General features: G+C 51.6%; 1 protein-coding gene across 2 annotated transcripts in view; it reads right to left on the bottom strand.

The window, feature by feature from the left end:
• Positions 1-5,974: 5,974 nt before the first annotated feature.
• BCL2L1 (BCL2 like 1) overlaps positions 5,975-16,542 on the bottom strand; it is a 44,216-nt gene continuing 33,648 nt past the window's right edge. For both annotated transcript variants that reach the window (XM_033094565.1, XM_033094564.1), the window contains exon 3: positions 5,975-7,630. In XM_033094565.1, the coding sequence (XP_032950456.1) occupies positions 7,493-7,630 (138 nt within the window). In that variant the 3' untranslated portion in view covers positions 5,975-7,492. The remainder of the gene's footprint in view (positions 7,631-16,542) is intronic.

Raw genomic sequence — 16,542 nt, 5'->3', positions numbered from 1 at the left:
AATTATTAAAAGATGCCAACCTCAATTAAAGTTTTGAAAATGAAATTTTAAAGCATGAGATGCTATTTTTTAATCAACCAGATTGACAAAGATCAAAGAGTGTTAACACAGATGTTGGCCAAGGTGCAGGAGACAGGCAGTTTCACAGGACGCCAGCTTTGGCTATCTCCATCAATATGACAAATGCATACACCCTTTGGCCCAGCAATTCTATTGCTCTGCATTTCCTGTGGATACGTACCCATGTGTGTAGAATGATGGACATGTGAAGTTGTTCATTGTGGTATTGTTTGGATTAGCAAAAGTTGAGAACTACCAAATTCTTCCTCCCTCAAGCAGAGTTTCTCAACTGGTGTACTACAAAGTTTCACAAGTTCTGGGAGATGTGTTAGTGCCCCAGCTATTGCCCTCAGCCTACCTTCAGAGGTCATGTGCAGCTTTGGAGGACATGTCTCATTCAAGGGAACAGGCACCTGTGTCTCTTTGGTCATAGGTTTATAGTTGGCCCAAGCATGGGGCAGGCAGGAAGTGCCAAATGCTGAGGAAAAATAACCGAGGAACAGCCGTCAGCCAACGAGGGATGGAATTTGGTGGATAAATACCTTGTGTTCTTGCCCCTAGAGTGTTCCACAGGTCTTTCAAAGGATCCCCTGGGAAGAAGGTTCATTGCCGGAAGTGGCAACTTAATCGACATTGCACCCTGTATTGGCTTGCTGTCGTGCTCTGCCTCACTGCCCTACTGCCCTGGGATCAAAACTGCTCACACCTGAATCCTTATTTTAGGCTTTGTTTTTGGGGGATAGCCATACTAAGGTTAGAGTTTGGGATAGTTGTAGCCCCTAGATTAGTCCCCTCAGGGGTCCTTGGAGCACTGGTTGTGAGGCGCAGGGGCTCTGGCAGCATAGCCTGATAAAATTTATATAGTATTTATGGTGTCAGATACCATTCTTAAGTACTCTACAAGCCTGAAATCTGCATACATTCTGCATCAGGTAGCTATAATTATCATCCTTATTGTACAGGTGAAGAAACTCAGGCACAGAGAGTGAAGTCACTTGTCCAAGGGCACCCAGCTGCCCAAGGCCGTCTAGTTGCAGTCTTGCTCCTAACCACTGCACTAGCCTGTCTCTCCCCTGGCCCCTGCTGCCCCGCCATTAGGAGCTGAACGTAGTTAGGGTTGGGCTCTTCCTTCTTGGACATGTACTGCAGTGGTCAGCCGCAGAGCACCTGGGATCCCAACTTGGAAGGGCACCCACCCTCTGCAAAGCCCATGGAGCCATTGGAGGAGTTTGTTTTCCAGGTGCCCAGGGGGGCATGGCAGGAAGCCTAGGTGAGATTGATGTGCCTAAAAGGGACGTCCAACCAGCTGCAGAAGGATGTTGTGGGGACAGAGCCCCAAAAAGCAGTTTCCAGGCTCTCGGCCTCACATAGAAAGGTGCTGGCGCAGGTAGTAAATGGCCGTCGACTGTGATCAAATGGCCATCAGCTGTGGCTAGTTGGCCGTCAGCTGTAACCAGTGAGCCATTGGGCACTAATATAACTGCCGTGGCTAGGCTAGCAGAAAAAGGGGGGGCTAGCAAGAAGATGGTGGCTGAGTCTGCAAGCGGCACAGTGAGGGTTGGGAATTGTGTGGCTCCTGTTTCCTGTGTCTCCAACCCAGCCGCCAGCGAGAGTATAGTGGTATGACTCCCCTACCTATGGCTCCGTGGGTGTTCCTTTTTGGCCTCACCATGTCCTGCGTTCTTGTGTGGGGAGTGGGACCAGAGACCCCGCCTGACACCCCGCACGACAGATGTCCTGCCACATAAATGGTATACAGATAAGGGCCTTACCATTAGTTTTGTTTGTTATTCTTTTTACAAAGCAATAAGCAGGGCAGTTTTGTTTTGCTTGGGGAGAGGTTGTTTTTGACGTCAGTGCAATTTGAGCCAAGCCTTCCTGATGTGCTGCTGACTGCTCATTTGCCACTCAGCAACAAATTTACAAACCATCTTGTTGGCTAGGTTCCTACATTGTTTATATTCTTTTTTATTTTCAGAAGATACTTTTTTTAACCGTGTGTCCATTTTCTTGGTTTTAAGAATGACTTCCTCAAATTTTAAGATTGACATGTTAAAACTTTGTAGTAAGATCACTTACATTTCATAAGAATTCACAAGGCTCTTTATCATGGAATTAATCAGGCTAATTATTCATGTGTGAACCTACTGAGATGGGATGGTTTAAATAATTTCAGAAGTAATTCATACTTCATATGCCTAGAATTCTAACATCAGTGCATGGATATTTATTAAAAGTCAAAGACGACATAAATTTAGAGAGATCATATGCGTTTATTTCTATTATTTCATATATATTAAGAAAAAGTTCCTGTTATTTTTGCCTCATGACAAAGGCTGTGATGGTGAAGAGAGAAAAATGGAGAACTGGACATTATGTAATCAATTTGATCATGATATAAGTCGTCGTTTTTTTTGGCATGACTTGTTAATTTTTAAAAATTGCACAAGCGGGGTGACTGATTAGCTCAGTTGGTTAGAGCTTAGTGCTGATAACACCGAGGTTGCCGGTTCAATCCCTGCAAGGGCCACTGTGAGCTACGCCCTCCTTAGGGAAAAAAAATTGCACAAACAATGCACACAATCATTATCTTAAACTTTTATAGAATTCAGAAGAGCTTAAAAAAGTCAAAGCTAACTTTCAACCCTTGGCTTGTTAAAAGATTTTTTAAAAATCATGAATAGGTGTTAAATTTCACCAAATATTATTTTGATATTTACTGAAATACCATAAGGATTTTCTTTGTTAATGTTTCAATACAATGAATTACATTGAAAGATTTCTTATACTGAGTCAATCGTGTTTACTTGGAATAAATTCTACTAGGTCATGATGTATTTTTATATGTTGTTAGATTTGCTTTGTTAATATTATACTTAGAACTTTGGCTTGTATGTTTATAAGTAAATTGGCCTAGATTCCTTTTTTCCTTCCTTTTTCCCTCCCTCTCTTCCTTTGTGTTATATACAGCCTTGCCCAGTTTTAATTAATTATCATTTTCTCAAAACAAACAAACACAAAAACCAAACAAACTTCATCATCAACAGCTATGGATAGATCATCCAAACAGAAAAAAAAAAAAAAAAATCAAAAGCTTTACATCAGTTCCTGTGTTCTGGAACTCGTCATTATTTTAAAATACCCAAAGTGAAAAAAGTTCATTTGGATTTGAAATCCACTGATAACAACATTATATTTGTCAATTAAAGAAAGGGAGAATTATTTGAGCATTTAATTATACTTTTAATTGTAAGCTTTGGAATGGTTTAAAATCCTTGTTATCATCTACTTAAGGTTACAAGGTTTCTTGTTGATGTTGACTACCAAAAATCTGAAGAGATCATTAATAAGCCTTGGTCAGGAATTGTGTAAAGTATTTCGATCATAAAACTTCATATAAAAAAGTTGCATTTACAGGAAAAAGATCAAGTTCCTTAAATAAATTTTAAAATAATGTTTTCAGGTGTTTTAATCAAAGTTAATACTTCATATCCTCTCTAGGAAATATGTGGTCTTTCATTTCTCTCACAAGATATAATATATAGAAATGGGGTGAATTTTCCCCCAGACCCACACAGACAATCCAAAAGTCAGAAAACCCTTCTAGCTTTCCCTTTCAAATATTTATTTATTTATTTATTTATTTATTTATTTATTTATTTATTTATTTATTTATTTATTTAAGATTTTATTGGGGAAGGGGAACAGGACTTTATTGGGGAACAGTGTGTACTTCTGGGACTTTTCCAAGTCAAGTTGTCCTTTCAATCTTAGTTGTGGAGGGCGCAGCCCAGCTCCAGGTCCAGTTGCCCGGTTGTTAGTTGCAGGGGGTGCAGCCCACCATCCCCTGTGGGAGTCGAACACTGTAACCTTGTGGTTGAGAACCCTAACCAACTGAGCCACTGGTCCGTCCCCCCTTTCCAGTATTTTGTGTGTGTGACATGTTTAAGATTGGGAATCACTCAGTTAGAAGTCTGGTTAAAATTTTTGTGGATTACTACATAGCTAGAAAAAAGAATGAAGCTGCCATGAGTTAACTGTTGAAGCTACATGATGAGTACATGGGGATTCTTCATATATGAACACGGAAACTTCTATAAGACATACTATTTAGGTGTAAAAAGTAAGGCACAGTGCGTCTGTTACCATTTGTGCAAAAAAAAGGGGGGGGTAAAAATAATATTGATATCTATGTATTTTCCTGTATGTGAAAAGATGTTTCTGGAAGAATATCAAGAATCTGGGGAAGGGACTTGAGTGGCTAGGTAAGGGCCAGAGGCCAGGGACGCTTCGTGGTCATAGGGGTGGGTGAGAAGCTGGAGGCTTTAGTCTTGAACTAAGGAGCATGGTGATCCTGAGCCCCAGGAGAGGCGTGGCGAGCTCTGAACCTGGTCGCCAAGGGTTGGAAGCGCAGCCGGCCTTCTGGTGAACAAGGATGGAGAGGCTTCCAGGTCGCATCCCTCGGCCACCAGGAGGCAGTCAAGCCCGCTCCTGAAAGCGGGCGGGGCGGAACTCAGGAGGCAGGTCCCGCCTCCAGGCCCGTCCCCCTGCTGGAGCGCCCGCCCCGGGAGTCCTCGCTCGCTTTCCACACCCCTCCCCGTCCTCTGGCCGCAGCCACTTGGAACTTGGTGAGGAGCGCCTCCTCCCTCCTCCTGGGTAGCCCACGTCACGGCGGGGTCGTCGCTGCATCCCCTGTCCCCCCAACATCCAGTCCTCCCCCAGCTCTGTTGGGTTCTCTCATTCAATCTTGACTACCATCGCCTGAGATGGGTTCTGCCATCATACCCATTTCATAGAAGGAGAAGCTGGGACATAGAGGTTGCCCAAAGACTAGGAATAGTGACCCAGGATACACAGTGGACCTGTCCACCCTCAGAAATGGAGCGTGAACCAAACCATCGCTTCTTTTCCACTCTGCTCCCCCTTCAGAACCTTCTTTACACAGCAGCCAGAGGGCGCTTTGGGGGCTTTAAGGGGACATATCATTCCTCAACTTACAGCCTTCCTCTGGCTCTCGCTGCCCTCGGGACCAAGTTCAGTCCCCTCACCCCATCTCTCCCGCATCATAGTGACCCAGGAGCCCCTTCAACTCCAGACACACCAACTTTCATTCGGCCTGAATAACTCTCTTGTTCATCCTGAGCATTTGCTTCTTCATCAGGACCCCTCTTCTAGCCTCCCCCCTTCTTTAACTCTTAAACATTCTTCAGGCCCTGGGGTCACTTCTTCCAGGGAGTCCTCCCTGACTCCCAAACTCAGGTCCCATATTAAATGCTGTCGGAACACTCACAATGAGCCTCTTGGGAGCACTGGCCTCAGACATTTTTTAACGAGAATAGCATCATCATTCCAAAATCTTGAATCATCCTTGACTCCTCTTACTCTATAATCTTTAATCCATCAGCGGACTTTGTGAGATCTACCTTTAAAATGTTATCTCAACTCTGACCTTTTCTCATCTCCTTCCCCACTAAGTCCTTGAAGTCTTGCCATGCTTCCTCATAGTCATCCTGTTTCCATCTTTGCCCTGAACAGCTATCCTTATTTGTCCAGTCTGTCTGTCTCCAAGATTAGAATGGAAGCTCCATACAGACAAGCGCTTCATACACTGCAGAATCCACAGAGCCTAGGACTACGCCCATGGCTATTTGAATGTTTCTCCCACTAGAATGTCAGCCCTGAGGGCAGGGACTGTCTGTCCTGTTCACACACAGCCCTACTGTCCAGCATACAGCAGATGCTCAATAAAAAACCAGTCAATGTACAGGTGGGGAAACTCAGAGGGAGGAAGGAACTCACCCAAGGGCCTCCCCCTGCGGGCAGAGCCAGCACTAGTACCCGCTCTCCTGCCGCCTGTCAGCCAAGCAGCCCCTTCTTTCCCGACTCAGGAGCACACAAGAGCCCAGACCCTTTGTTCACTGATTCAACACAGTTTATTACTGAACTGCACTTTCACCTTCACACAGACTATTTCAAAGAGCTGGAAAAGTGTGGGGTGGGGGTTGGGGGAGGGACAGGTGCCCCCAGGAGCCAGGACCCCTGGCTGGCGTCCCCGGACCAGGGCAGGGGAGGGAGCCTCAGGCTGTTCAATCTCTGGGCACCAGCTCTCCACGTGCACACGCACAGCAAGCCAGCAGCTCCTCACACATAAATACAGACACGCTTAACAAAAATAGTATATCATCTTCACAAGGAATAAAAACTAGTCTCGAATATGTACAGCAGAGAGCCTGGGGTGGCCAGGCTAGGCCAGGATCCCCAGGGATGAGACAGGCCATGGGTGGAGCACAGGAGAGAGGCCTGAAGGGCTCTGGGCCAGGCCACTCTGACCTGGCAGCCCCGCTGCCCAGGCTGAACGGGGGTGTGGCACGGATCTGTTTGGCCAGGCAGGACTGGCCCCTCCAGCCAGCCCCACCTCCACCCTGCGCACCAGGCTCTCCTTCCTGCCCTTCCTGCCTGAGGTAGGGAAGACCCTAGGGCTCCCATAGCTGCTCCCTGTAGCTCCCCTTCACCTCTGGGCCAAGGCCCCTGAACCCCTGGACCCCGTGGGCAGCAGCCCAAGGCATGCCACAGGCTGATCTCCTTGCAGGAAGTGAGGCAGCTGAGGCCATAAACAGCTCTGGGGCACCTGTCTCGGGCCCAGTTGGTCCCTCAGTCACGGTCATGGGAGCCAGGGGAGGGAACGGGACGGGAACCGGGGTAGTGCTAAACTGCAAGGGCCACCATAGCTTTGGCATGGGGTGCTTCCTGCAGCTACAGCCCCTTCCCTCCCGGGGGGGGCTGGCCTCTAGCCAGAGGCCTCCAGAGGACATGGGATTGGGAGTGGGGACTTGGCCAGGCCGGAGGTGAGGAGGGGTCCTGGTCCTGTTTCTTTATCCCAAGCAGCCTGAATCCCTAATTAGTCAGAGTGGCCCCTAAGTGGCTATTGTAGGGTGGGGATGAAAGGGAGGGGAGCCCAGGTCCTCGGGGTGGGGGAGAGGAATAAGAAATGATTAATTCTGAGGCCACAAACATCAAAAGGAAGGCAATCTAGTCTGTCTTTCTGGGAAAAAGGGTCAGAAAAATTTCCAGCTCCCTGGCAGGAAAGCATTCTCGGGGAGGCTAAGGGTAAGGGGGTTCCACCAAATAGGCAGGGCCCTCCAGCCCCCAGCCACAAACCCCCACACACCTGCCAGCTTCCATGGGGCAGATTTTGGGGAAAATTTGTGGGTTTTGAGGCCAGGAGAACTGAGGTGTGGGGGAAGGCGGCTCTCACAAAAGCATGATAGATTCTAGAAAACTAACTGCGGGGGACCATGTGTAGGCCCAACCCTGTGCTGGATGGGTGGTCATGGGCTGCACGTAGTGGTTCTCCTGGTGGCAATGGTGGCTGGAAGGAGGGATGTGGTGGGGGCAGGACGGGGGTGGGAGGGAGTGGGTGGTCAGTGTCTGGTCATTTCCGACTGAAGAGCGAGCCCAGCAGAACCACGCCAGCCAAAGTCACGCCCGTCAGGACCCAGCGGTTGAAGCGCTCCTGGCCCTTCCGGCTCTCGGCTGCTGCATTGTTCCCGTAGAGTTCCACAAAAGTGTCCTGCAGGGAGAGAGAAGAGAAGGGAAGGTGTTGTTTATGAGTCCTCAAGCAGTAATGTGGGTGGGTGGGAGAAAGGGGGCCACCTACACACGATGGCCTTGGTCATTTGAAGAGCTAGCCACATGTGTCCACTCTGGGCCGAAGGGTTAAGGGATGCCGTCCCTGACACCACAGCTGGGGATCGATCACCAACCCATTTTATTGCTGAGAAAACAGGTGCAACATAGGGCAAGAGCTTTGTCCAAGGTCAGACAGCTAGGAAGTGGTACTCCAGAACCTGAGGTGAGAAAGAAATGGGCAGACTCAGGGAACGACAGGCCAAATGTCTGGAGCAGAGTGAAGAGGGAGGGAGGAATAGGAGAGACGAGGGTGCAGGGGTGAGTGACAGCTGGACTATGTATGGTCTGGAAGCCACAGAGAAGCTTGAAGTAGAGTCAGAGAAAGCCTCAGCCTTTCCAGTGCTGTGATGGAGCGAGCGAGGGAGGGAGAGGAAAGGGACAGAGCAGGTCCGAGCCTCGTGGCTCCTCCTTCCTCTGGAGGGAGCCTTTGCCCAGGGCAGGCTGACGGTGGGCAGAGCAGGACAGAGTAGAGTGTAACAACCATGCAGGACTGGGATGGGTCTAAGGTCCTGTCCCTGTCCCCAGCGCTGGGGGCATGACTCTAGGCCCAGGTGGAATGAGCAACAGCCCTCAGAAGATAGTCAGGAGGGAAGCACATGATATAGGGAGGGCGGAGCTTCGGGTTCAATTCCCCAGCCCAGGGCGGAGCCAGACTGTGGGGCAGGGAAAGGGGAGTGTGGAGCACCCTTAATGAGGAGCTTGCCGTCCCATTCGTCCTTTAATCCTCCCAGCAATGCTGCAAAGCAGGCTGTCTCTCCCCATTTACCGACCAGGAAGCTGGGCCTGAGGGAGGAGGGACTTGATAGGTCACCCAGCTTTGTCAGTGATGGAACCAGAATCCAAGCCTGGTGTCTGACACCTAGAAATCAGTGTGCTGTGTGTGTCTAGGGAGGGAATGAATCACTGGCTGATTCCAGAGCCTGTGCTCTTGCCTCTCCACCAAGAGCTCACACCCTTGGCCCACATTTCCATCTGGTCCCAACTAGCTGAGTGGTGGCTGCTTCCTCAGACAGGGCCTCCATCTTCAGTGGGTCCCAGGTCCCACCTGGCTAGTCTGCTCACTCCGATACCTGCCTGGCCCCACTTCTGGTCTCGATGGCCCTTCCCCTCGGTCCATGCTCCACACAGAGAAGATCTGTAACAACAGACCAGATCCTGGGGAGCCTGTGCTAGGTCCTCCACAGCCTTCCCTTGCACTTAGAAAGCCGGCGTCGTTGCTGTTCACATGCATTCCTGTTACTTACTCTAGAGGAGCACGCATGCGGAGCTGCCAACGCGACTCGGACAACCCTCAACATTCATTAAGCCATTGGGGAGGAGCAGTGATGCATCAGCCAGAGTCCTCACCAGAAAGCCTCCCATCTTCTGGGGAAAAGGAGAAAAGCGGGCGGGTGGGGCAACGCCCTGCACTCAGACCGCATGGCTCTAAGCCCTGCACCTTGCCAAGGCTTCACATCACACCTGGAATAAATGTCCCACCGGCCAGCCAGGCCTGGGGGGACCTGGTCCTCCCACTGCACATTCCACGTGGAGCACCAGCCTCCTCCTTGCATTCCTTGTTCCTCGGGTATCTGCTGACGAGTATCTGCTGAGCTCGGGAGTTTGCTGTTCTCCTTCCTGGAGCACTTGACCTCAGATGTCTCCTGCCTCACTCCCTCATTTCACTCCCGACTCCGCTCAAATGGCATCTCCTCAGAGGCCCTCCCTGGCTACCATGTCTGACGTGGTACCCACCCCTGTCTCTCCTGCCTATCTAGCCCCTCACCTTGCTTCATTCTTCCTCTTAGCACTTTTCATAACCAGATTCTACACTCCACTTTTGTTTGATTTACCTCCTGCCACTAGATGTGGCTTCAAGAGGCAGAGATCCTGTTTCATTTCTACACACCCCGTGCCCAGCAGTGTCTGACACATAGTTGGTGGTCAACAGATGCCTGAGTAGAACAAAGACATTGCATGTCTGCCACGTGCAGTCACAGTTATCTCATTTCACCTTCATCGGAATCCCCAGACAAGAGATTTGAACCTCATTTCACAGATGAGACAACTGAGGTTTACAGCGGGAAGACCCTGCCTGGGGTCACCCAGCTAACAGGAGGCAAAGCCAGGATCAGAACCCAGGACCGCCTGGCTCCAAAGGGAGCGCTGCCACCGCAGGGCATTCCCTAAGTGGGGGGCTAGGGGTCCTGTCACTAGTGCTGAAAGGATTCCCTGGAAAAGGGGGATGGCGATGGGTGGAGGTGGAGCCTTGGGTCTGGGGAGAGAAGGGCAGCGGCAGTTAGGGCAGCAGCCAGCCTCCTAACTCTCAGTCTTGTCGCTGCCCAGGCATGGCTGGGGCGGATATGTTTCCCTGTCTCTCCCCCTTCATCCTGGCCAGCCTCCATGGGTGTTGGCAGACAAGAAAATTCGTACAGGACTTTTAATTTTTCTGATCCCAAGCAAAGTAGGTCCAGGTGGAGTCACAAAAAAGCTGGGTCTGTGAGGGGGTAGACTCCTGGGCTGTGGGAGCATGGGAGAAGTGAGGCCGTGGCCAAAAGGCCTTGGTTATCTGTCCCAAGGGGCCAAATGTCCCACAAGAAACTAGGGACACTGGGTTTGTAGCCAAAGTGGGAGAGGCCTGGCTCCCTCGATGGGAACTTTCCTGAAGTAGAGAGCTGGCAGCCACAGGAAGTTTTCGGCTCTAGGGCTGGGCTGGAGTAAATAGGCCCTGTCACTGCAAGGGCACAAAGCACTCACTGTCCAGGAACAGTCATTCCAGGGTGGAGGGAACATTCTCATTTTGGGGCCATGGAGAACAAGGCTCTGACCTGACCAGTCCCCACGTGTGCATTCCTGGCCTGGACAACCGTTGTCTCCACTTCAAGGAGCTCCTTCTCCTGGGGAGGGGAGAGTAGGCTTTCCAAGGGCTGTAGATTCTGGGGATTGCTTTTGCAGAGAGAGCACAAGCAAAATGGGGCGTGCTGTTCCAGGGCGGGTGCTGGGAGGCAGTGGTGTGGGTATATTTAGCCCACGGTTCACACGACATACTTGGAAACAAACACAGCCATTTTCTCAGCGGGCGGCTGCTCTGGATAAATAAACAGGACTGCAAAGCAGCCCAGTCTGGAATAGCAGAGATAAGCTCCCACTGCTCCTCAGCGGCTCCCATTAGTTTTAGCCATCGCGGCCTGGTGGGCAGGGAGGTAAGATGGAAGAGTGGCTTGTAGGGAGGTCTCTGATGTCACACAGACTCTCAGGAGACCCAGGCCTGAGACATGTCTGCATCCTCAGCCGTGTGACAGCAAATGCGGGACGTGTCTTTGTAACTGTGACCACTACAATGGGGATCCACGTGGGGGTTTTCAAGACCACTGGAGAGAGGAGTGGCTAACGATCCCCATGGGAGAATCATGGACTCCTAGCCCGGCAGACCCCACAAGCCGGCAACGCCAACCCACCTGCCCATTCTACAGCGTCACACAGCCTAGTCCTAGAACTTGGACTAAGAACTGGGGTCTCCTGACTTGGCACTGGGGCCCTTCAGAATGGTGAGACAAGAACCAGGGGTCCTAGAAGAAGCCAAGGCCTCCCACGGTCGGTACCACACGAGGAATGGCCCCACCCCACCGGCCCCACATGTGCCTCTGCTAACACCGTGTCTGCTAACTGGCCCCCCTCCCGCATCTCCCTTCCTCAGTTAGCCAACCCCTGCTCAGCTTGCAACACTCCACTGTGGAGTCCTGTCTTTCCAGAGACCTGCCCTATTAGCCCATCCTTCAACTGTGGGATGAATGTTTCCTAAGTACTCCAGGGTTTATGGACTTTTATTCACACCACAAATATTAACTAAAAACCTACCACGCTCCAAGCCCAGCACTGGAGACAGCAGTGAGCAACGCAGACAGGGTTCTGCTTTCATGGAGCTTGTGTTCTAGTTTGCGCATGCTCAGTGGGGGTGATGTCACCCCCAATGGGGCGAAGCGAAAAATTCTTGGCTATTACAGTGGTTTGTGGCTCTCCGTGGGGCCACAGCACATGCAGGGATACACCGTACAGCTGTGGTATTCAGATGTCACGGGAGGGCAACTAGGACAAAAAATGTGTAAAAAGACTCCTTTGGCGGTGCTGATAAGGAAAAAAGGTTGAGAAACACTGTCTTAGTGGGAAGCAGAGAAGATAAGAAGAGAACCATTTCAGAGGTGATGGGGTTTCGACCTCAGGAAGTCATGAGGAGGGGACAGAGAATACCTGGGGGCCTGCTGCAGGGGGCGCGCTCAGAGGCGTCTCTGGGGAGGAGAGGTTTTTGGAGCTGAGACCTGAATGACAGGGTGGAAGGGCCGAGGAGGACCGCAACGCCGGGCGAGAAAGAGCGTGCTCCAGCAGAAGCAAGCAGCGCGCAGGCCCCGACGCGGGAAGGACAGGCAGGTGTCCCTAGGTTGAGGCCCTCTGCCTGTGTCGGTCTCCCCTATCAGTGTGGGGGGCTCAGTGCAGGCAGGGACCAAGTCTGACCCCTGTCTGAGGCCAGGGACCGACAGGCACAGACTGACTTCAGCTGGCTCTCTGCCCAGAGGCAGCCAACTGAACACTGCAGGTCGCCCTGAGCCAGTGGCCACCCTGGAGAAGTCAGGGGAAAGGCGGGCACAGCGTCGTCCCTGGGGCCGTGGCCCAGGTACCGGCAGACCCCACACCCTGCTTGAATCTGATCACTCCTCCAATCCCACCTCCCGCGTTGCCACACTTCTTACTTAGCAGTGTCACTGTGAGTAGGTCACTTCACCTCTCCGGCTCCTAGTGTCCGCGCTTCTTAAATAACAGTAAAATAATACCTGTTGCAGCAGCAGCAGACCTGCACCACACATTGGAATGTTCTACCTGTGCCAGGCACTGAGCTAAAGCATTTTACCCTGACTGGGCCATATTCCCTGATTACATGCACAACCATCGTAACTTGAGTGATTCTTTTTCTGTCTTGTCTTCCCTACTGGTCTGTGTGTTGTTTTGTAACTTGTATTTCCAGAACCTGGCTGTGCCGGGAACACAGCAGGTGCCATTCTAAATGAATCTGATGACCTACCTGCCTGGGCTGCCTACACCAACAATCTGACTCGCGTCTTTGCTCCTAACCTCGATACAGCACTCGGCTCACTTTCAAAAGCACAGTTACTTCCCCAGGCCCTACTGAGGTCCAGGTGCACGCGCTTCTGTTACGGAAGGAGGTCCTCATTCTAAGGCCGGGTAAACTGAGGCTCAGAGATACCGAGACCTGCCCCAAATGGGTAAGCAGGGAAGCCAATTGCAAATCCCAGCCCGTGCAGCAGCAAACCCCACATTCTGGACCAGGGCTATAGTCCTGAATCCCTATAGGAGGGGGAAGGTGGCCTGAGGCCACCAGCTGAATGAATGAGCTCTGGCCCCCAGCCAGCTGAGGGGAACTGGGTGCCACAGGAAAAGGATGTGACGACCAGGAGGGAAAGTGAAACCCTTCCGTCCTGGCTTCAGTGGGGAACAAGCGCCTGTGCCAGACGAGCCCTTCCTTCCTCTAGGGTGACTCTGCAGGGCCCAGGCCCACCGCTTCCTTCCTGCTTGGTTATTTCGGGAAAGAGCTAGGTGGAGAAGAGGAAGGGGCTCTAGCAGCCTAGAGAAAGTGCCAGGGCCATTAGGACTGTACTTGGCTCTGGCCTCCTCATGGCCCTGCATGCTCAGGCCCCGAGTCACTTGCAGAGTCACCTTCTGCTTCTGGCCTCAGTTTCCCTAGGGGAGAGGCTGATAAATGCCTGCTGAGTAGACCACTGAGGCCTTGTCAGGACATCCCTGGGAGATGGCAGGAAGGAGGGGTGGGGTAAACAGAGAGGCCTTATCACTCTCTCAGCAGGGGGCTGCAGGGGGAGACTCGGAAGAAGTGAGGTTTGTGGTTGGAATCCACTTCCTTTGGCTTTCCTGGGGGAGCATGGGCCTGGATGTGGGCAACTCAGAGAGGCAGCTCATTGGAGCAGGGGCGGAGAGATGGGCGCCGGCCTGCTGGGGTGACACTTCAGTCTAGCCAGCCCAGCTGTGGGCGCCATAGCAAGCCTCTCGACTTCTGTGCCTTAGTTTCTCCTGCTTTGACCCACCCATAAGGCAGTGGTGGTGAGATCAGGGGATGAAAGCACTTGGTAAAGCAAGGTGACCTTGGTGTTACTGGCTGAAGAGGGTGTCATGGGGGGCCCATGCCATCTGATCTTTAGGGAATATTTGAAGGCAACCTCATAGCAAACTTTGTTTTAATCTTTCTCCCACTCTGCCTGTCAGCTGCCAGCCTCTCCTCCCCCACCACGAGTTCTAAGAAGCTAAGCCTCACAGATGCGCTCATTTCTCAGAAAAGGAAGTGGTTGTGCCGGAGGAGATAACACCTCGCTGGGGAATCAAGAAAGCTATCGGGCCCAGCAGTGTGAGCGTGGGCTCTCCACCTCCTCAGCTCAATCAGGGTGCTAGCCCTGGAGGCAGACAGAATTCAGAAAAGCAGCTATTGGGGGCCCAGATGCTCATTTAGGGGCTCATACCCTCCTTCCCTAGGAGTGACGGCTGGTATTTACTGAGCACTTCCCATGATGCTAAGAGCTTCATCGTGTATACAAATTCACTTAACCATCACACTAACCCCGTGAAGTGAAGTGCCCTCGTGACTCTGAGGAATCCGGCGCAGTGTGCCATACAGCTCATAAACGGCAGGGTTGGGATTTGAATCCAGGAATCCTGGCTCCAGAGCCCAAGCACTCACGGCTCCTGGGTGGAGCTCCATGCTCATCTGCATCCGTTCCCTGGAATTCTGAGGCCTCCCTCAGCTCAGTCCTCCTTCATCCCATCCCTGGTGACGCCCTATTCGGCCACAGCCGTCTACTCTTCTTCCAGTGTCCAGGAAGGACCAGGTTCACCTTTGAAACAGGCAGACTCAAAGTGACTTGCAAGCACCTATCCGATCTTCCCCGCGATGCCCGAGCTCACCACCACTGCCACCGTCATTGCCCAGATGGGCTCCAGAAAGGCGGAGCACCCAGGTCACATAGTGGGTGTTTCATTCCAGATGGTCCATAACCGTGGGAGTTCACAACCCTCTCTAGGGTATTCTCTGCTTACACACTTGTCCTAAGGGGCCCCGTCCCTCCGGGGTAGAGCATTTCATCTTTGGACAGCTCTACGGGAAAACTTTCCCCTTTGGACAGCGTCATGGGAAAGCCTTGCCTCTTTCCCTCTCTCTCTCCCCACTGGCTGGCCTTTGGTTTTGTTCCTCTCCCCTCTGCTGCTCTTCTCCAACTCTGTCCCGAAGGCTGCCCCAGAAGGCGACACGGGCTGGCAGACGACGCTCTGCGGCCTTGCTCTGGGCCCTGGACCAGGTCCTGCTCCTCTGAGTATCAGTTTCCTCATGTGTAAAATGGCAGCGCTGTCTGGATAGGCCGAGGCTGGTGACAAACTGACCTCCATTTCTCCACCAAGCTGGGCTGCCAGACCAAACAAAAAGCAGGCAAGTACCCAGTAAGTCTTGCAACGAGACTAAGATGTTTAGCTGTGGATCTCATATATAAAACGAGGACTAAAAATGTACTTATTTCACAAGAACACTGAGGATTCGATGCCTGTAAAGCCCCTAGAACTCGGCACAGTACCTAGTGCTTTTAGCAAATGGCAGCTTTATTACTCTTCTTCTTCTTAGACCAAAACCCAGTTTGAGTCTCAGAGCCTTCTCCAGGGTCTACAAGACCCTGCGGGTTTCCTCAGCTTTGTCTGGGCCAGGCTCCTTCAGTCCTCCAGCCATGTCCTGTTCGCTCCGGGCCTTTGCCCAGGCTGGTCCCTCTGCGGAGCGCTCTCCACTTATCTCTTAGGTCGTAACGGCTTCAAGGAGGCCTCCTGCTCGCTGTCTCCTCAGCCGTCTCAGCAGTTTGTGGAGCTGCTCATTTCTGACCGGGAGCTCTGCCCCCCAGGCCCAGCCCAGAGAAGGTGCTGATGAGTGGAGCTGACTGGTAGACAGTAAGGAGGGAAGGGAAGAAAAACCAGTTTTCTCTCTCTTCATGCCCATCCTCCCTGCCTGGCAAAACCAGGAGAAGGACACGAGACACCAGGCGATTGGGCAGGTGCCGAGGATTCCCAAGACACCAAGTTCTCCCAGGCTCAGGAAAGGGGATAGGAAACTACAGGAAGGTTCTGGAAAAGGCATCTTCTGCATTGTGTTGAGGCAAAGGCAGGAGGGACTGTGATAACAACCTACAAGGAATAGGAGCTTGTTTTCTGGGGCCAAACCTTTCCCTAAAACTCATGCTTCCTTCGGGGGTCTATGCCTCCAAATACTCCCTCGTGCAAAGCACCACTCCCTCCTTTCCGCCCACAGCTGTCCCCACTGTCTCGGCTGGTGGTGATAAATGATGCATGCTGTGAAGAAAAGAGCAGTAAGCTGAGAGTCAGCAGATGCGGGTTTCATGGCCCAGCTCTGTCACTGATTTGCTTAGGGTGAGTCCAGTTCCCTGTCTGGGATGCTGGGAAAGCTTGGGACTTTCGCCATCTGTAAAACGAAGGGAATTGTCTTAAAGGGCTCCTACTGCTACTGCAGTGTGAGGAGGATGAAAGAAACTCACATATGGACGTGAGTGACACCTGGGTTCTCTTTCTCAAAGGTATCCAAAAGATCCAGTAATTAGTGTGGAAAGTGAAAGGTGACATTCTGAGTAGAAGGACTTGTTGCCACAAAAGAGTCGGATTCTCCTCCAGCCCAAAGCCTGCTGAGCCTTGCCCTCAAACCTGCAGGATTCCAGGGGGAAAGGGCAGTGGCACCTGTGACTCAGGGCA

The sequence above is a fragment of the Rhinolophus ferrumequinum genome, chromosome 23 (genome assembly GCF_004115265.2).
Source record: "Rhinolophus ferrumequinum isolate MPI-CBG mRhiFer1 chromosome 23, mRhiFer1_v1.p, whole genome shotgun sequence".
Lineage (NCBI taxonomy): Eukaryota > Metazoa > Chordata > Mammalia > Chiroptera > Rhinolophidae > Rhinolophus > Rhinolophus ferrumequinum.
The sequence above is the reverse complement of the archived record's forward strand: the minus strand, read 5'-3'. Positions and strand labels throughout refer to the sequence as shown.